Raw genomic sequence first — 22,780 nt, 5'->3', positions numbered from 1 at the left:
AACGGAAGAGTTATCAAAAACTTTACATGCATAATTTGAGAAACCCACACATGCTACTAACAGCTGAACTAGAATACAGTTACATGTATGAGAATTCTAATACAGAATGACAGAGGTCTGATGAAAGTGATTTTATAATAATAATCTTTGGTGATGAATGTATTAATTGCATGTCAGCGGGAGAGAAAGAGAGAATGAAAGATAAAGAAAGGAGGGAGAGAGGGATTGCTAACTGTTACCATTGTGTTACAGGTAAAAGTAAATGGTGAGTTTTTAATACCATGTTAAATTGACGGGTACTACAGGATTACTATACTGTCTTAACATTAAAAATATAGAATAATGAGCTAGCAATTTTTATATGCAGCTACGCGTAAAAAATGCAAATTCTTAATACTCCTATGTGAGAGGCTGACAATATCGGACTGTGAACATGATTGCTGAAACCCTGCTACTGAATGGATAGTCACACTGTCATAGTATTTTCATCAAAAGGCTTATAAGTGACTCTAGCTTGCTCCAAATAAAAATGGCACAGATCTGATATTCAACATGACTGCCATAGCGGCAATTTTTAAAAATTAAATTATCGCTACTCCTCTATCATGGCTACAATAATGACCATCTTGTAACTGTTGTTATATGCACCCTGGTGAATTGATGATCATACTGGTATGGGGTTTCCGCCTGAGAAACCTAAACGATTGGTAATTAATGCTAAATGAAAATGGTACCAGTTTCATTCAATACAGTCATCACATTCGACAAATTATAAATCTTATAGCTCCAAAAGCGGACATCCTGGAAATTCTTTATAGCCAGTGGAGTATCATACCCTGTAATCTTAAATGTAGGCTACCAGATCAAACGATGTATTCAACTGCGACACATCTTTGAAGCTGTTTAATGAGTATTTAGTGCATAGATAAAACAAGCTACTATTTAGATTGATGTCGTTCAAGATTGTTGCAGGGATGGGCAGGCGGAATTAAGATGTGGCTTTTCAATTGCTTACTGCTAGATATTTTTTCGTTCAGTATTTAAACAAAATTAAATTTTTATCACAGGGAATGGTCATATATTCTCCAAGGAGGCTCACATAAGCAAATATTTTCCTTTTAAAGTGTTGAAAGTGACAAATGCTGGTCTTTCACACAAAATAGTTTGAATACGACCTTTATCGATTCCAGAATCAAATAGTCATCAAATTAAATAATTTCCAGTATTATAATCTTTCTTAAAAGGTGGCGATGTTCTATCAAATACTGCTCATTAACAAAGAAAGATTTCACTTGAAAACGACAGCTAAAATACCCACTTGTGACATGAAAAGCCATTGATTGTGACCACTGTTCTTGCTGGATCCATATTGTGTGCACTGACTATATCAGCGGTGCAGATAACAAAAATCTCATTGCCACAGGAATCTCCGTTTCTTTTGTTCAGAATAAATGAGCGATCTCAGCTCTACCATTTTATGTAGATCCAAATGAGGGTTCTAATTATTGTATTTGTATCTTACCCATGAAGACCCTAATTGACTAATTTTAGGATTTCAAATGGAACAGTTCTTCTATTTTTGCTAGAAATGTGATTCCAACTGCCCCTCCGGGGGATCTACGTAAATACAGTATAGAATTTATATATTCCGGTATTCATTTAACTGAAGGAACATCAGTTGTCAATGGCACTTGTTATCGGCATTGAAAATGAAGTTAGTGTGTCAAAAGTTAGACTGTAACATTTTACAACTCAACTGCTTACATTAGTAATCTAGCACGAATATAACGACATGTTTTATGACTAAAACTAAGTATTTGTACTGAATTCAGTATTTGGGCATAAACACTTTCAAAGTACCATTAGACATGCTACATTGGATATCATTTTCAAGTTTGTTCCACAAGACAAGTATTGTGGGTGTCAAATATCATTTAGTAGATTGTATCGTCGAATTGCAAGTGAAAAATTATTTGAATGTTAAAGTTATAACATATTTGTTCGGATACTGGAGATGGGGTAATTTACTTAAATAATCCAGAGTGCTTTAGTTTAATTGCTTTTCGTGCAGTGTGGACATTCTGAAACTGTTCTTGCAACTTCTAGCTATACTGTTTCACAGTTTTGCTGCATCTATAAAGGAACATCTATCCCAGACCATACAATGGGTCTAATATAAACTATATACAGTTTGGATAAAATGTGCTAGGTTTATGTGCTACAGCTTCTAGAGTTCTATCATTATATAGTTATTTGGTGTTTGTTCGATATGCACTTAGAGTGTAATTTTCAGTCAACTGACAATGACACATTAGATTACAAAAACTAAAAATATTACAAAAATATTGCTAATTTGTTTTATTTGTTTCTGAATATCCTCAATTGAACCTGGAAAATAAGCAGAACATTCATATGAATATGAACAAATCAGTGAAAGTCTGGAAACTTGTTGTAAGTATATCCTTGGCAAATTATCTTGGTTTGATTTCTGCTGAAATTCAATGCCCAATGGAGAGCATATATTGTATCTTCATTGTTAGAGCAATACTCACTGTCAATATATAATGTATCATCATTGACAGATTATTTTTCAGGGAGAGGATATCCTCTCTCAACCTCAGATTAATAAACGATGAGAGAATATCCCGTGTCATCGTTGTCAAATCAACGCATATTGAGAACATATCGTATACCATCATAGCCAGATTAGAGAGAATATCACCGTCAGGTTAATATACGGAGACTAGATCCTGTATCATAATTGTTGAATCAATGCAAGTTTTGCGCAGCTTCACATGAGAGGTAGATATGTTACATTTTTTAGATTTCATTATATGTTTTGTGTTCGTGGAAAGTGATTATTATTCAGTGGTGTTCTGTTATCTAATGATAACGCATCGTAATCTCATGTGACTAAACAAAAGTCAGCTTCAAAATTCTTTGGATGCTTAAGCTGTGTTGTAACTTCCTTTTTCCCACCAGGATTTTATTGCAGCTGTGAATGGTTCTTATATTAATGAAGAAACCATCATATTTTATAGCGCTACCTAAGGATCGATTTTGTTGTTATAATAATTTTTTTCCTGTTATTGGATAACTGAAATTATCTCAACTTTAGTTATTTCATTAAACTTTCATTTCAAATGAAATATTTAAGTATTGAGGTGTAAGCCTTAGGGTGACTTAATTGGTTTAAAATGTCAAAAAGTACCGTAATATTAAACAGGAATCTTTAGTACTACACTGTAATTATAAACTCTTATGCTAGGGATTAAATTCTAGTTTGAAATACACACTTTTGTGTTCATGCAATCTTAATTAATTTATTTTACATGCAGGACATTATTTACGCATACGACACATACAGACTTATGTGAATGGGAACATTGAATGACAAGACCGATTCTCCTTTTCTAGATTTTAAAGGAGACAATCCATAAATTTACTAGATCCCAATCGTAACCTTGCTGGATGTTTACTGTATCCTCCACCATTGAATTACTAGCCGCTAACCTGCACCTGAGATGTCATGGCTCTCTGTAGTGATACTAATGTATATACTGTATGATTCTGTAAAGATTTGATCCAGAGGGGAGAAATGTAAATCAATATGCAGACGTATGTATGTGTGTGTTAGAGATAGAGAGATTCAGGAGCTGAACAGATGATGAGTTCGATTGAATTTCTAGGACAGTCAGTGCATGCACAATTGTTATAATTATTATTATTATTATTATTACTTGGTTGTTGTTGTTGTTGTTGTGGGGTTTAACGCCATTTTTCAGCACACGATAGGCTATACATGGCGGCCAGTATTAATGGTGGAGGAAGAATCCGGCAAAACCCCGGAAAGAACCACCGACCCACGAGAAGCTACTGGCAAGCTTTCTCACATACCATAATTGGCTGTTATTACTTGGTATATGTTACTTAAATTCACATCTTGCGATAATGTTCATTGAGACGAAAACTACTTCAGTATATAATGTAATCAACGAAAATGTTTATTGGTTCACTTCGTGAACAGAAAGTGGTCTCGATACAATTGTTGCCGAACCTTAGTGTTCAAAGAGGCTTTTTGTAGTGATATCTTAGAGCTTTCTTTGTACTTAAAATATAAAATATTTCAATAGCTTAAAGTTAGACAATAGTGTCAAAATTCATCCCTATCTTTAGCTACAAAACTATATTTTTCTGTTGTGTTATAAGATTCTGATCAACTGGACCGACTTCATCGTCTTGTGAAGCTATTGACTGATGAACGTGAGAGGTCAGAGGTCACTGGTGAGCAGGAAGGACACAGAGAAGAAATCAGTCCAAATCATCCTAGTGATAGTGATGATGAAGACTCACCAGTTATATATCACAATGATTTCAGCAGCAGTGACAATGATGATGATACACCAAACAGGTTAGAATCGGACATTCACCAAGAAAGTGATGCTACCGCTCTAGCTCTGGAGGCGAGCAGTATAAAGAGTAAAGGTGATGCAATGACAGAATTCATTCAGTTGGTGAATGAGAAGGCAGACAAGTTAACGAAAAATAATAGAGTAGAGTATGCGTCATTATCAATGTGGGACTTTGCAGGCCAATATATATTCTACACTACCCATCAAATATTTCTTACGCATCGCGCTATATACCTTTTGGTCACAGATCTCAGTCAACAAGTAACAGATCTTGTGAGAAATGACGAATTCTTCTTTGATACAAGGGGATTAAGGTTGTGTAAAGTGCAAGGTAAAGTTAATTCATTCATAAGACTGTAGTTTTCATTATTTTTGTGGAAGAAATATTAATGAACATTGCATATATGTGCGCAATCTGCAATTCAAAGATAAAGAATATGCATAAATAAAACTTGAGAGAGAATTTTCATGGGTCAATAAATATCATAAAAGGTAGCTTGTCCCAGGGCCGTAAGAGAAAATTTGATCTAGCCCGAACTGTATGAAAGCGTGATATCAATACTAAAGTGTTAAACTCAGGTAAACTGCTATATGAAATTTTTTCTTGAAATTGTTATATTTATTTTAGAAATAAGGAATATATTGGATATCCTTTTTCAAAGAGTCTTATCATTTTTCACCTCAAAGGAAATATTGGAATACAGAGATTTGTAAGCAGAACTTGTGATTAAGAGGGAACACTATAATGTTGTTCAGGTATTTGATTTAATACATTCCTATAAAGTGAAAGAAAACATTATATACAATATTAAATTAATTCATATTGATATTAATATCTGATTTTGCTCCTTTCCAGACCTAGTTGAAGTCTGGCTCAGTTCCATACAAAGCTGTGCCTCATTCCCGGCAACTAACACCCTAGTCATATCACGTGATTCTAGCATTGCTGTGACGTCCCCTGCAGCTAGCATTACAAAGACGTCCCTTGATGCTGGCACGGCATTGACGCTCACAGCAACTAGCATCGCAGCGACATCTGTATCAGCTGGTACCACTCTATCAGCGGGCATCATAGTGACACCCCCAAGAGCTAGCATCGCAGGGATATCATCTTCAGCAGCAAACACAGTGACATCCTCAACAACTGGCATTACAGTGACCTCCGCATTAGCTGACACCACATCAACAGCCTCATCAGTCGGTAACACAGTGATATCCATAAAAGCTGGTACCACAACATCTCATGCAGCTGGTATCATAGAGAAATCCTCTACAGCTAACATCACAATGACATCCTCAGCAGCTGGTAACACGTTGACATACTCAGCAGGTGACACTGCATTAGCATCCCCTGGAGCTAATACCCCGTCAAAATCTCCAGCTCTTGACATCTCGTATACCCCACCAGTCATTCTTGTTGGTACACATCTGGACAAAATAAGAGAGGTAGATATAAATTTGATTTAAAATGCAATAGTGTGTTTTTTGTTTGTTTAATTTGTCAGCATGGATTGATGTGTCACGTTTAAAAGTCAATATGCAACAGTAAAACCACCAATCAGCAGATTGTAGAGTTTATTTCTCAACTAGTTTTTAACCATCCAAGTTCACATGCCTATTTTGTAAAAATCATTTTTTTTCTCTCAAATTGTCCCACCTGCAGAGGTTTCCTCTCTCTCTGCAGTCATTTCCAAAGCCTACTTATCCCTCCCCGTCGTTAAGACTCAAAGATGGCTGATAAATATTGTCTTTAAGCCACATGCTTTATATGTCCCATTTTGCTTGCTTGTCTGAACATGTCTGAAATCTTAACAATATTCCATCCATTCGTTCCCATCGAATGGTGTTATATGTGTCTTCAATGTGGACTGTCTGCAGGACCAATCAGACTCCAACACGTTTGGTATAGTATTAATCTGTGTGAGAAATATATAGAGCTTCATAGGCTTAAGTAGAAAAGAATGCATTATATTAGACATTGCAACCAAATGTTGTCATGATACCCTCCATATAACCAGAGTAATGTTGTGCAGTTTGATAGACTTTTCCCTTTGCAATGAGTATCACATTTATAACCGTACTGTTACCACTCACTTGGCTTTGAGTTTGAGGAATCGAGACGTGGTCACATGAAATCAATGTATATAAAATGTTTACTGTGCAATGTGTGTAGCAGAATTTCAAATGAGCCCTACTTCTCAAAGCCAAGTGTTGTTATTCTTAAATAACTGCTAGTGTGATATTAATGAAAATTTTTAATTGAATTATTATTATATTATTCTCTGTAGAGATCAGTAATTATTTCCTTCCTTTTTTAGAGCGATTGCACACGAAGTGTCTTTTTCGATGGCCTGCAGTTGTACTTTAAGAAAACCCTTTAGTATATTTACTTCACTTTCGTATGAAAGATATCTTTGTTCCCTGAGTTATAAATTCAAGCAATAATCAAGCTAATAAACTTAAAGTCATTGAATCAACTTAACGCAGGACTTCCTGGAAGCACACAGCTAGTTTATTATACTTAAAATAGTACTTCTACCTCCCACCCAGTGTTTGACATTTACCAGCTTTAGAATATGGCTTATTAGTAAAACAAATTACATAATGATATTTCTTCATACTGTTATTTCGTTACTATAACATTAAGGATATTTATCTTTTCATACTTTTGCATCATTATTCTAGCGTTCACTGCATGTGTTTGTTAATGTACAAAACGTGCTTACTCAAGTAAGGAATAATCATATGTGTAATTAATGCTATTGTAATGAAACAACATTTCATATTTGTCACATGATTTACTGCATAATATGTATCGACTGCCACATATATTACACTGCAGTGGTCATGATTTATGTGTTAGTTCAACAACTTACCTCATAGCCATTCGAATAAGTGTAAAGTGAAAGCCTTGAGAAATTTTCTTATGAATATTTTTGAATATTGTGAACTTTCGTGTTCTTGTGATGTAGTTTTCTAAGGGCATGACATGAACACATTTGTGTATACCTGAATATAATTGTACTCTTTTGATTAGATTAGACGCAATCAGACACATGTGATCATTGTAGATTATAAATGTTAGTTGTGTTATCAACAGCAATTATTTAGCTTTCTATTCCATGAAGAGAGAATCAATGTCCATTTAATGTGAATCCATCTTCCTCTAGGATTGTCATTATGACGTAATCAACGTGTGCAGCTTGTTTAGTGACTTTGTAAGGCATTGAGCAAAACAATCACAGATATGTCTTCTTTATTAAGGACGTGCCAGATAAAATGTGCCTTCAGGAGCGGGTTTTAACTGCATTTCAATGTTTTATGGTTTTACGTTATCCGTACTTGGTAACATTTTTCCTTCAAGGACTTTGGTTACTTCGTGTACAAAAGTGTAGGGGCTAGACATATTTTGTTTGTCCTCGCTTCAATTATCATAAAATATCTAGGCACCGGTATGTCATTTGTGTGAAGGGATAATAATATCCTGCTACAACGAGGTTATATATGTCTTCTAGTTTGTCATGCTATACGGTATCATTACTAATTATTACTAATTTTCAATGTGTTGAATAGTTCCTTTATAAATCGTATGTCTTTCACATTCCTTTTGACCGCTTGGGTGGCCTAGGTGGACAGAGCGTTCACCTCGATCGTGGGAGGTCACGGATTGCCAACTCTGGCCGAGTCATACCAAGGTTTTATATATATATATATATATATATATATATATATATATATATATATATATATATATATATATATGCAAATATAATCCATCACAGTCTGAAGGGAAAATATGGCCACAAGAAAGAAGACCTTTGGAACATTCATCGAGACTGCATTAAATGTTCCAATTGCAAAACAAACCATTATTGTGCATTCACTAACATTTGGTCTTAATCGTCAGAGTCTGAATTTACAGGGGTGGGGTTCTTGCAGATATTGGGGGATCTGCAAGAAGCTTCAATGAGCCTTATGAACTGAAGACTCATTTAGTAACGTTATGCTGCTTTCCATATAAAAGGATAGCCTTCTCCTAAATTCTTGCAGCGTGATGTTGCCGGCCCTCCGTTCAGGAGGAAAAGCACTGCTGATATAATACCATGTTGCTGCCACCCATAGAATGATATGCACCGTTATTGTACCAAGTGCTACCTACCATTGTGGTTAAGATCCATCTCCTCCATCCTTTCGGAAGTAATGAGTCATGCTGTCCCTCGGAAGCTAGCAGCACCACGCAATTTTGAGTGATGTTCCAGTTGACGATTCAGTATTCTCAGAAAATTGCATTATGGGTTCACGATTCGGAAAAAGGATTCGGACCATGTTCTCCCCTTTCCATCTTCTGTCCCCTTGTTATGAATAGCATTGGGAGTCTAACCAGGTGGACCTGACTACGCTAGGTAATCGAATCGGTATTCCCATTTTCTTGTTATACCAGCGAATCCTTATGGAATGTGTAACCCTCTATCCCAATGTCTTTTTTCTTGTATTGCCACTTGGGGTTTTGTACCCTGACCTCATAGTAGATGGGGTGATGCGGCCAGTGCCCGCCATCACATCATCACAAGTTGGAAACATTTCGGCAGGCTAGAGGACATTTTCCAGGAGAGACATGCCGTAGTGGCCTACAAAACCTCCCAAACTTCCTGCAGGTCGGCACAGGTGGGGTTTTCAAGTGGAGACTGGGTGCATGTTTGTAACTAAAGTCATTGTTGCATTTGAACAGAAGCCAGACGACTTGTAACGATATCTTCTCATGCTGACCTCTTCACAACTGCTTTGTTTAGTATGCTAAGAAAGGCATCTTTAATCCCAGTCACCTTACAATGCATGCTGGAAGCTATAGCTGAGACGTATCAGCAATCACTATATATTACAATGAATCTGTTCGTGGTACATTTGCATATTCGCTTTGATGATGCTCAGGACTCCTCAAGCGCCTCACTCAAACACAGTGAAGAACTTATTAGGGATGCTCCGCTAGAAGCCGATACCTTTTTGGATGCTTGATTCCTACCGTGGCTTCTCAAGATCATATATATTGTTCCTTCATATCTACTTCTGTTCCAGATAACATGTGAATGGAAATTGCTCTCAATTGCATTCTGCTAAGTTTTCAAGCATATTCAGCCCTAGTCTAATACTCAATCTCAAACCAGACCTTGTCCGTCAGGCTCCATGAGACAGAATATCAGAGGTTCCCGACGAACCTTGAACGAAGAAGGGCAGTGTTTGCTCTCACTTCTTTTGTCAAAGGAGCGGTGGGGACAGCCCTACGGACTCAAACCCTTTGCTGCAGCAGATACTTTTCTCAAATATTCCCCTTGGTAATTTTAAAACGACAGACCTTGGTCGAGCTTCACTGACGATGGTTGGGTTCTTTTAATTGTAACCGAGGGGTGCTAACTCGTTTTTCGAACAACCTCTTTCCAGGACCCCACCCCCCACCCCAACATTCCTTACCAATTAAATCTACTGAAACAGAAGGATGAGAGGTATATCATCTTGCTGATAGGGTTTTGAACGATCAGTCACCCACCTTCTATTTCCGTATCTTCATAAATACCAAGAAAAGTGGAAAGTTTGTCATTATAATGAACTCTGTCTTTAAAATCTGTTCTTCCTGGGAAACTTTAAAAAATGGAGACCACTTCCTCAAAGCTGTAATGCTCTTCACCATTCTGACTGGACTATCTCTGATGATCTTCGGGATGCTTATATGCACAAGTGTATATTTCCGAATAACCTCAAATGTCTCAGATTTGGTTGGATCAAAGGATTTTCAGTTTCTGCTCATAACGATTCGGAAATTCAAACTCACCCATAGATTTCACCAGAGTTATAGGGGTAATAGTGGCTTACCGCCGGTTACGAGGAACATCAATGCTCCAGTATTTCCGTAACTGGACGATCCGCGATGTTCATTTCTAGTCCTTTAATCAGGTCATATTATCCTGTTTGTCTGTAGTAATTCAATTAGGCTTTTAACCCATTCTAAAAAGATCGCAACTCGTCCACCGTAAGTTTTTTGTGTATGTGGGATGAATTTCCCAATGACTCAGAACCTAGGCCTAGTTCCACGGGATCGGATAGATTTAATCCTACTTCTTTTAGACGCTTTACGAGCAAAAACGTCTTTATCCGCCTTGTACATATCCCATTGGGAACTTTGAACGTCGCCGTTAATTTGTTTCTGCTAAGGACTCTTACACGTCTTCCTGTTCCTCCTCCTTGTAATGTGTAATCGGTAGATTCTCTACTTTTATGAACAGCATTGTATTACCATTTGCAACTGCGGTTGAATAAGGACGTGTTTTTGATTGGGAGCAACATGCATGCATCACACTTACTCCAATATAGTCGCCTTTGCGATATATTCCTATTGAGTCTCTTATTTATAGGGTCTTTGTGCTCCGTATGAATCTTCCCTCTACATAAACAACCTAGAAATAAAAGTAGTACATTTAGCACTGCAAGGGTGCATCGAGAGAGTAAGGAGTCGATGTGTCATCATCTCCTCCAACAACTCTTCCATCATACTTTATCTTCTATGTCAAGTAGAAACGCATTCCTCTTCGACAGAATATCCCTTTGGTTTAGCAATCAACATATCTAGAAGATCACTGGAACACGAGCTCTGTGGCAGAACTTGAGGCAGAAGTCAGAATGATGAGAAAATGAATGCAGACTAAAGGCATCCACTGTCCATGATCCTTGATCTGTGAGAGGTAAAACGTTGGAGGAAGTCGGTTGGTGAGTTTGGCTGCCAATTGGGATTTTACCCCAGTATGAAGGGAAACTGTCATGGAGCAGTGAAAGTGATTATGTGAGGATGGCTCTGTCAGGGTTATTGCCAAGAAAGTCTTCATGCCCGGAATGTGGTGAACTATGAGTGCTATATTCCCAGAAGTTACCCAGAAAAGAAGGTTTCAGAAGTCTACACACAGAGAACATGCACTCTGTGTTTCACTTGAGGTTTCGTTACATTTGCATTAAAGTCCCAAATATAATATAGTATTTTAAACTTAAAAGTAAGGTTGCAATATTTGCCACCGGTTTGTAGAATCCTAGTATGCTTGTTGCATTTAACCTGTCCTATACAGGACTTTTTTTGTCATTTCAGTATTGAGAGTTCCATAGAGTGCTAGTATTATTGTTGTAGAACTTTTGAAGAATTTAGAGCCCTCAGCTAATTTTCCTTCATTTCTGTGGACCACATCAGGATAAAAAAAATGATTGACTGAAAATTAGTATCCCTGTTAGCCACACCAGGCTTGAAAATGATCAACTTTGAAAATCAGGAACTACCAGTCTTTGATCATTAGTATAATTCCATGAAATGAGAAATTATCGAAACGGAAGACTGACAGTGATCTTGATACCAACTGTATATACCTGTAACGGTAATTTTTACATTTTTATATTTAGCTATTACCTATATAGTATTTATTTTATCCATACACTGAAAGGAACTTAGTTCGCAATTAAAAGGGAGGTTTCCTTGGGAAAATTTAAATGTGTAGATGGGTGTTTCATGAGGACGGGTAATCAACAACATAAATGGGTTCATCATGTTAGTGGTGGATCATGCATATTCGTTTTATGAGATCTTCTGCACAGAATTAAATTGTCGTTCTGTAAACAGTTGGGAAATGTTAATGCGAGAGGGTGACTCTAAACCCAGCAACTTGGTCCATTCCATTTTTCTGTCCATTTTTTCCCAACTATTGTAATAGTACGATACATCAGAAACACAACATTACTCGTGTTTTGATTGATGTTCAATTCATGTCCATCACATGTATCGCTTGGTAAGGTTCAGGAAATGAATTGGATATTAATGCAATTTTACATGATCCTTGCTATTTATTGCTCATCCATCTTATGTCTTCTTTTGTTGCAGGATAAGCGTCAAGAAGTCATCAAAATGTATTTTCCGCAGATTTGCCGCCTTTTAAATGATAAGCCAGCCTTAAGCCATGTGGTGCAATTTGTTCCCATTGACAACACCCAGGTGGATCCTACGTTAGAGATCTTGAAAGACATGATTTTCCAAATCGCTTCAAAGCAGCCTTATTGGGGGGAGGAAGTGCCCTCTAGTTTTCTTCTCATGGAAGAAGCTCTCATGAAGTTTAAAGCTTCTGGTGAAAAGGTAAGCTAAAAGAAATATTATTCGAACAATCTTAACTCAGTTGACTCTAATTCATCCTCATATATGCAGCAAATGGGTAACGGACTGCTATTTGACATGCAGCTTGAAACTGCCATTTCCGAACAAGAACGAGAAGTCGTTAAAAAGTGAGATCCATGTGTACTTTGTGAACTTTTTCATATGCCATAATGAGGTCATCATACGCTCATTGACTCTGGACAGACTTTTACACTGTGAAAATGCAAATATTCCAATTCAACAAAAGCAGTGATTGAAATTTTATCGCACCATACTGAAAATTGATTTAACGTTTGAAATAAATGCTGGGCAAATTTGGGCATTGACGTTTCGGATTAAAGAATCGTTCTTTTTCTTCGCACACTTGACTTCGTGATGATATACCATGCAATTTACCAATGTATATTCGTATTGCTGTACCTTTTTGGAGGGTTTATATGTAGCGCAGTTCAGTTTTTTTAATATTACTGGCGCACATTTCATGGTCTATTAAATGATTAGCAGTTGTTTGATTTATACATATGGTGTACTGGTTTATTTTCATGACAAAATGGATCCCCACCCAATATCTCATCAGAACATGTTATCAAATTCTCCAAACTCACATTGTGAACAGTTCCACATATGGTAACAAAATCACTTAATGAATTGAGATCATATGTTCAAACGTCATAATTTTCAACTCATTAATATTAGTTCTACTTCGCAGACACGGGCTAAACGTGATGGCATTCAGTTTTGAATCAGAATAGCAAAGGTCAAGGTCACTATATATTGTCTTTGCACACATTTTAGGAAGTTACAAGAAGATAATTGCATCTGCTATTTAATATAATTTCATTCAAATAGAGAGGGGAATCTCCACCCCAAATATTTAATTCTTGAAGTTTCAACCTGATTCATGTTATGGCAATTATTTTAGTCGAATCTATTTCCAGCTGTTTAAACACAATGATAGGAATTTTAATGTTATCACAATCATTATGACTTACTAAAATCATATTGCGTTCTATAAACAAATTAAAAGATTGAAAGCTGCAAATCGGATTGAGAAGACTTCGTCCGTCAACATGACGATGACTTGTATGTATTAATTTCAGTAAGTCAAAGTTTTGAGTCTGTTTATGATATTATACGTAGATGATCTATACATATTTTCTAAGTTAAAACAATGTTTGCAAAAAGTACCTAAGTGTTCTGAGTACATATGAGTACACATTGTGACAAGTGGTGCATTACATAAACAAAATAAACTTTAATGAACTTCCAAAAAGAGGATGATTTAAATAAATTCACAATAATGATGCTCAGGCGGAACATGATTGATGCAAATACCATCTGAAAGTTTAATTATTTGTAGATTTTACCTCTAATAAAATCATTGGCATTAATTATTTATATCTGTCAGGTCATTCCAAGAAGTCTGATTGAAGAACTCAATGCGAGATCACCTATACCAATTAAAGATGCAGATCAACTGGATTTATTCCTGAATTTGCAGCATGAGAAAGGCGCAATTCTTTACTTCAAGTAAAAAAGAACTTTTCCTTTTCCTTTCCGTCCACTAACTGTTGTACCAAAGCTATGTATGACATTAACCTTCCATAATCTGATCATGATTTGAGGAGATAGTTGTATCACAATGCAAGCCACAATGTATTCAATTTTACATGTTTTTTCTACAGTTTTGTATGCTGTACACAGCCACTAATTTATCATTATGACACTCCATTATAATATGAATTTTGTCCTCACAAGATTGTGGCATGGGTCCTCAATTTCCTATATTTTTCACTATTTGTGAAATACGAGAAATAATGAGTTAAAAAAACGTACCATCATTTTTAGGGAAGAAATCGCAAAGCAACACTTTCTTCGCATGGCTCTTGAAATTTTAAATACGCGTATTCTTAGTGCACAATTTGTTTTTACATAAAAATACATCATATAATGTGTAATGAGCCCGATATCTTATTGGAGAATTGATCGCAAATGAGTTACAATTTAACAACATGGTGGAGTGGCTACTGAAACTTTATAAAATTCACTAAAAAAAATTTGTACAAAAATAAACATTATCAGAAGTACATGTATATGAACCAATGACCGGGCCTTCAGCCAAGTTTGATCTTCGTTGATCGTTTTATCTCATTGATTTGTGAAGCTCTGAACCGTAAATGTGCTTTGTACATTTTACTTGTAAAATGTTAGGAAAACATTGGACATCATATCACTAACACACCAGTGATAAATCGTAGCTGCCACTAGTTGTATCAAAAAACATTCTCCCTTTGGTTTAAATAGTCCTGTTGTTTTGAAAAATCCACGTGAAGAGTTGACAAGCTGTACACATTTGCTGGCTCACTTCACAGACGGCTGAGGAAATATGTGGCATCGGAAAATATTCCACGTGAAGAGTTGACAAGCTGTACACATTTGCTGGCTCACTTCACAGACGGCTGAGGAAATATGTGGCATCAGAAAATGTTCCATCACTTACATTTTCTTCCTGCGACTACATATTTTCTCAGATTGAATAAATTGCCGTCAGTTTAGTTTGCATGCCGATCTCAATGTCATAGTCACGGCTGACATCAAACACAGCTGACCAAATCATTGGAAAGGTCGAGATCCAGGTAATTAACGTTATGTTAATCAGAAGTTTAGTTTATTATTTCTTCTGTAGTTCATTGGTCTACCACTTAAATTCCATTTTAATGGTGGAGCACACCAAAACCATTTACAATGTTTCTGTGAAATGCTAGTATTCTTTGACAGGATAGTGATACTTCTCAAATGTTGATGCATTTAGTTGAATAGTGGTGTTGATGGTACCATTGGTCAGGATGGTGGTTTTCAAGTGACTTATTTACATTTATTTGGTTTCAATATTTATTATTTTTACCATTTTCATTTCTCTGTTTATTTGTCCATCGTTTGCTTTCCTTTCCTGAGCATGACCACAAATTCCATTCATGATATGTTGTCTAGTAAACCTACGCCGAAGATTACTGTCGGTATGTTAAACAGGTCTTATGATTTTTGTAGGCGACAACCAGTTACATTGCTCAATTTAAAACGGAGGCAGTTGGGGTCAGAAGAGTGGACCCTTTTTGTACCAGCCAACTGTAAATGAAGTCTGCAATCCATGTCTTTCATCCATGGATTTGCAACCTTGGAAGCATCCAAGGATACATTTCTTTTTGACTGGTTCGTAGCATAAACTGCCTATCGCTGTCACTTCAGTCCTAACATAGGCAAATACGATTGATGCTCGGTCATTTGGAAAGGGTTTCGGAACTAAACAAAGTTTCTGATACTGACAACAATCCACACAGTAAGGTTCAGATCTGGAATGTGGTCTTGAGGGATTAATACTTAATCTAGCTATTGATATCCCCAATGATATTTCAACGATTGTACGCCGTTAAATCATCCAGTCACAGGTTTACCATCCGTGTCCAGATTGTCTCCTCCTGCATGCCTGAAACCTGTAATATAGAATATGGTACATAAGGAATCAATCTCTATGGCCATACCAACAAGAATTCCTTCCTTGGCTCAATTCATAAATGTTGGAAAGGCGACAATATTACCACATGCAGGACTGCATCTCAAAGCTTGCCAACTTGTTCCACTGGCTCAGTGATAAGAGTTGATGTGGCTCCTGTTTCTTTCAAGGGATTCCATTCTATGATTTCTGGCAGATTCAGATATCATGGGAGAGGGAATTTTGTGCACGACATACATCAGTCATACACGGTGGCCAATTTTAACTGGACTCTTCCCCGGTGACTCGCATTGTTCTCTTGGTTGTGACATGCCTCAAGTCAAGTACAAATTCTTCATTCGACCTGTGCTGAGGCTGCTTCATTAGGCTACATATTTTGTTGCCCATTGTTTTTGCGTGGTTGAGGAAAGAATTGCATATCCTTTAAGTACATTTGAACTGGTTTAATATATGTAACCCAGGTGGTGAACTTGCAGAGTGAGTGGGAGGTAATTATAAAGGTATTGGAAAGGGTTTCTTCTCTTAGATGATATTCGCATTTTTTACATGACGCAAAGAATGAAAACAAACGTTTAAATATATTTATGATTTGTATTCAGTAGGTGGGGAGAAGGGATTACATAATGTTAGTATAACTGGAAATGTATTCTGGATAAACAATTTATGCTGAAATTAATACTCTTGAGCGAATACTAAGCTGTTACGGTATATGTCTGAAATGTGGTTCATATATTAGACTATTTGTAGGATTATGAATTTACCGTGCTGAAGCTGCTTTATTAAAATATATGTTTTTTTAACTGCATGCACGATTGATAAATTCGATCGGTTAATTAACAGTATTTACAATTGTGTAATTTCTACGTATGCCGTTTCTTACGTTTTGATCTGTTTCTCATTATATCCGTCCATTCACCATTCACATTTATTTTCCAGGGAATAAGTCCAAAATTATTCAATATAAATATCTGAGATTTTTTACTCATGTTAGACTAGTATTGTATATGTGCCTTTATTTGTTCATAATTCTTCATTTATTTTTCATCCATGCACTATTCACAGTTTTGAATCAAGAGCAAAACCTCAGGTCTGTAAATTCAATGTAAACATTGTAAAAACAAACTTCCTATATAAGAAACATTCGTGAAGCTGCAGAATTTTGTAAAGCAAGGGATATAGATGACTTAAACTTATTCTTACATATGGGACTTTATTCATGAAGTTTATTTTAAAATGGCTGCATCTACCGATAAGAAAAGACATTTGTTTTCATGCATATTTGAGGCCTATATATGATAACATTTTAAAACACAATGCATGAAACTTTGACATGACTGATTATTTAATTGATGTTTATTTCTCAGATTACCCACCGACTCAGTTAAGCGCTAATAAAGTATTGCTCAAATATAGGACCTTTCTGCCTAAAGTGATGGCTGCTTAATTTTACGCCGGTATAAATGCCAAATTGTGTTTCCACGGCTCACAGGAAGTCAAGCCAGTTGAGAATATTGTTATCCAGGTTATAAAAATTGCACAGCGAAGGTTCAAATGAAGTTTATGTATATTAATAAAAATTAAATTTTTCAGTATTGACGGGTTGAAGGAGAAAATCGTTTTGGACCCACAGTGGTTAATTGATGCCCTGACGTCCCTCATTACTGCAGAGAAGTTCATTCTTGACAAATACCCAGGTATCAGGAGCAAATGGTTTGAACTGAAAGACAATGGAAAACTTACTTATGAACTGATAGGTTGGTATATAGTTATTTGCCCTAATTAACGGTATTCGTGACCGGGGTATAGCATTACTTTAGGATGGTGCACGTTTTCTTTTTTAGCATTATTCTTGTTCTTGGTGTGTTATTACTTAGATCGGTCCTTGTTTTCTATAGTTAACAGTATTCTTGTCTTGGTTTACCTTTAGGCTTGAACTTGCTTGTTTGCTTTATTAACCATTAGTTTTGATTTTGGTGTAGTATTACTTAAGCCGGAACTTGTTTGCTTTAAATAAAGGTATTCTTGGTGTTACTGTAGCATTACTTAGTCAGATCCTAAATACGTTACAAAAGTTTCATAGGTGAAAGTCATATCAAGTTTTCTGTCGCTGTATGTCTGACAATTGCATGGTCCACATGAGACTGCTTATTTTGTTTAGCAAATTGTGTCTGGCCATCAAATGTTGCACATTTATTTTGTTTAGCAAGTTTTCTATCAATTTGTCTAACAATTGTATTCCCACATTCAATCATCAGTGGAAGTCATAGCAAGGTTTTATCACTATGTCGAACAATTGTATGGTCTATGTGACACCATTTAATTAGTAAATCGTTAGAGATTATATATGAAATCTCAAATAATATTGATTAGGGAACACATTATTTGATGCGTGGCTGCTGGTAACTCTATTAAAAGAAGTTAGGATATGACGATTTAGCATTCACCATTCAAACGCACAAAAACTTCAGATTAGTAGAAAATAAAATAAAAGGTAAGGGTACTGATATGGTGCATTTTAAATGCTTGCCACTAGTCAGATTGCATTTTGTCCTGACGTCAAGTCTGGATTCGGCACAATGAGACCGAGTACATTATGTTATGATATTCTGATACACAATCTGGTTTCCACGTCATAAAGATGAGTGCATTGCGTTACGATGTGCTCCCGTCCAATCCGTTTTCCTGACAATGACTTTAATGGTCCACACTCTGCAGTTACCAAACATCATGGATGGCTTGTACTTCGTTACACAGGAAGAAATATATTGAATTAAGAATCTATGGCCTTTGTTACTGAAATAGGAAAACATTATTGTGAAAGAACCTGATAGATTCCAGAATTACAAGATCAAAGTACATTATTTCTCTGACTTAAATAGCAACATTAGTTTCCAGGCAACAATATTAATTGTCTGCCATCTGTGGTTAACAAACTTTATGGATGGCTATCAGTTGTTATAGGAAGGAATCCTACTGATTTGTTAGTACAACAGTCGAAGGTCGAACGCCTTAGTCACTATACATGAAATAAGAAAGATGGTGTCAGGAGAACAACAATGGACTCCTGAACTAAACGTCTAAACGCCTATTGTTTTCAGAGTTAAAAGGTTAGAGGTACACGTCAGTACTCAAGACGATAAATGATGTATTTTCATACCATTTTGTTATTTACAAAGACGACTATTAAACATAAGAATTTATACAATGCGCAATTCACAGTACTCTTATACGTGTCTAAAATAATGAGTACATCAGTGAGTATGCAAGTGCTTTTGCAAAGGAACATGTATAATGTGAAAGGACAGAGATAGATTTCAATAACTAATACAACAAAACACAATAAACATATATCTGAATCGTTGAGATTGCTCTGAGATCAAGTGAAAACACAACATGTGTTTGTGTGTTTGTGATATAACATTTACAACGTACCTAAAACTACATTTTATTATGTTCGCTAGTTAAATAGTCACAGATGCTAGTATATACCATAGAATGTGAATATCCATGCTCATTTTATCAAACACCAAATCAACACTGTACCGTTAAATGCTTATGCTATAATATAAATGCCAGATCAGCCATGTCAAATTGAATGGGTACATAATAGTATAATTGCCGATTCAGCTAGGTAGTGCAAATAAATAAAGTAACAGTATAAAACTCTGGGTAGGATCAACTATGCAAAACTAAAATGCCAGATTAACTATAAGATTAAATGGTTATGTAATAAATACTGACATAGGCAATTACTGATTTTGATTAAACATGTATCAATTTGTAGGATTCAAATGAAAGTATATATACTTTAGATATCATAGTTCATTACCTTTGATCTTCTTACATACTTGCCTGCAACAAATTGAAGAGTAAAGATCGTATATAAGCTACACAAAATAGTGTTTAGTCTACCTGCCTTCGTATAATGTCTTCTTTAGAAAATCTTATAAGTGCTACGTAAGATGATGTATTTGATCTACCTGGATACACCTTATATATTCTCCGTAAAGAAAGATGTGTTGATTCTCCTGGATAAATCTTAGATATGCAATATAAAGACAAAAGTGTATCGTCTACTTAGGAAATATTTTATATATGCTACATAAAGAATGAAGTGTTTGATATAAATGGATTCATATCTTCCATGTTGCATAAAGATTACCAGGACTAATCTTATATAAGTTACCTAAAGAATAATATGTTTGGTCTTCAGAATTTTGTCCATTATTTTACAGGTCAGTGGCGCATTACAAAAAGTATTTCCTGTATTTGATTGGATACAATTATTATATGTTGCATATATATTTTCTATCAGGATTAGTTCAACTCTGAATAATTTGTTTGCAATTAAACATAGAATAATCATGCAGAAATAATTTTAATTATAGATACTGTCTGGTCTAAAGAAAACAACCCGGAATTCTATAAGAGCAAGGAACACTTGTTACTTGTGATGGAACAGTTGAACGTAATCGCCAAACCAAAGATATATATTGAAGACAGAGATGGGCTGAAGGTCAGTTTTTAGAACTGTATTTTATTTCAGAAAGTTTGATGTCTCTGATCGTTGTTGGGGAAATGGGCACAACTCAGTTATGAGGAAAGGTTTGGAATAACATTCGTTAGCTACCAATGGGAAAATGATTAAAAGTGAAATCCATTAGCTTGCAAAAGAATGGAATTCCCCCAGTGTCAGTGTCGATATCTGTATCCACATTTATGAAACACCTACATATTTACATGGGGCCTAAATTGAAACTTCATGATATTTGCACAATAACTATTTGGTAATGAGTTTCCAGTGCACTCTTATGACTATATAGGTTTTACTTGTATACCTAAATTCGTGACACATATGTACATGCTTGTTAGTATCGTTCATCATGGCATTTATGTGCATATTTGTATACCGAGAATCATGACCCTTTATTATCATGTTTACGTTGAATCATGACACGTGTACATGATCGCGTACCTAGAATCACGCAATTTACGTAATAATTGTGTAGTTAGTATCATGACACTTGTGCACATACTTTTTGACATACAAACACATTTCTCTCAGTGAGTGTATGTGTTATGAAAGTTCTACATTCATGTTAGAAAGATAAGTCTCTTTTAACGATGTTTATATTCACAGACTATTGGTTATTTGTTTATGTTTTTCAATTTCATATCTCATAAACTGTTCACATTAGAAGCATGAAACTTAATGATCGTGTACATATAACAGTGCCACAACCTTCCAACAAGAAAATGTCCGTTTAACCAATATGTCACGTTTTATACTTGTAATTTTGGTTTTATGTTAGGTAATTGTTTGCTATGTAGAAACTTTCAGCTCCATGACTATTCAGAAGTATTTCATCTTCGTAATTTTGTGACTTGTCTTCATGCAAGTTATTTTAAAATCTATAGATTTGCCAATCACGGTAGAATGTATTTGATGCAGGTGTTACAGAAGCATGTAATTTTGATAAGAGACTTAAATATTATTCTCAAACAAACGTTGACAAGCATGATTAGACTCTAGTCACAAACGTTGGTCACTGTGACACAAGCTTAATATTGTGCTGAGTTCAGGTAGCTTTGTATTTAAGCTGACTCCTCTAATAATGTTTATGTTTGAAGTAAGAAAATTGATCATGACGCATTTCAGTTAGTCGTTTAACACATTGATCAAACAAGTAGGCTGGTAACAACCATGTTGTTACACTTCACTGGATGTACGCTATATTGTTATGATCAATGCCCTTATGTAACTTTCAATGACCAAGGATGCCAATGTATTTTAACACTGTATCATCCACATATTGTTTAAAGAAATCAGAAATATTCTTGATCAGTAGAACTGTTGATACATAATATTGTCAAAATATTCTAGTGGCTGGTGAAAAGCAACATTCATAATTGCTTTCAGTCATGTTATCCAGCAAGTTTCATATCTAGCAAGAAGGAATATAAATTTTGAATTATTATTGCACTCTGTTCCAGTCCCCGAGTCTTTCACAAGGACGCATAAGGGGACAGCGACCATGTTAGCCTGATGCTTACAATTCCAAATTTTATTATGGTACCACATTTAGAAATCAAAATAACACTGGTCAGAAATTATTTTTTCGTCCCACATGACTTATCGCAACTCGTTACTGACTGTGCTAGCTTGCAAAATTAGCAACGGAATAAAGAGGGAGCTATTTTAAATGCTCGTATTCCTAATAAGTTAAGGTCACGGTTTAGCAGTGAAAGAAAAACTCCATTCGAATTACATTATGGAGAATTTTAAACCATTCTTGTCCAAATGTTTTATATTATTTGTTGGTAGTTGTACCAAGCCAATCGTTAAACTATTGATAGACACAGAAGATTCTGAGAGGTTTTGTTTTCAAGTACGTCGCCTTTGGCTGTTATGTCTTCTTCTAATTAAGGTGTATTTATTCTTTACTTAGATTCAGGCTTTGTTAATTGTCCGCTACGTTGTGTCCACTGTGTAAAATTTGCACCAGGATTAGCTTCAGGACCCATAACTGTAGGAGAAGTGACGTCTTACGCCTTTGAGGGAATCCATATTTCTAGGAAATAATATAACTGTATAAAACTTCATTCTTAATCCACTTGAAACTGACAAGCCTTGTTTGAATGAGAGACTGATGAGTTTGAGATAGAAATCGCTGATTTTATGCT

The 22,780-nt window shown here is 35.7% G+C and overlaps 1 protein-coding gene across 1 annotated transcript in view; it reads left to right on the top strand.

Annotated features, from left to right (window-relative positions):
• Nucleotides 1-22,780, top strand: part of LOC149788755 (uncharacterized) — a 95,921-nt gene that overhangs the window by 36,091 nt on the left and 37,050 nt on the right. Inside the window, exons 5-10 of the mRNA XM_089974842.1 lie at nucleotides 4,210-4,743; nucleotides 5,269-5,858; nucleotides 12,319-12,567; nucleotides 13,994-14,115; nucleotides 17,687-17,850; nucleotides 20,485-20,612. Of these exons, the coding sequence (XP_089830968.1) occupies nucleotides 4,210-4,743; nucleotides 5,269-5,858; nucleotides 12,319-12,567; nucleotides 13,994-14,115; nucleotides 17,687-17,850; nucleotides 20,485-20,612 (1,787 nt within the window). The remainder of the gene's footprint in view (nucleotides 1-4,209; nucleotides 4,744-5,268; nucleotides 5,859-12,318; nucleotides 12,568-13,993; nucleotides 14,116-17,686; nucleotides 17,851-20,484; nucleotides 20,613-22,780) is intronic.

Source organism: Sinohyriopsis cumingii, chromosome 11 (assembly GCF_028554795.1).
Source record: "Sinohyriopsis cumingii isolate HCF-2022 chromosome 11, ASM2855479v2, whole genome shotgun sequence".
Lineage (NCBI taxonomy): Eukaryota > Metazoa > Mollusca > Bivalvia > Unionida > Unionidae > Sinohyriopsis > Sinohyriopsis cumingii.
Note: the sequence above shows the minus strand (reverse complement) of the source record. Positions and strands in the feature narration are given on the sequence as shown.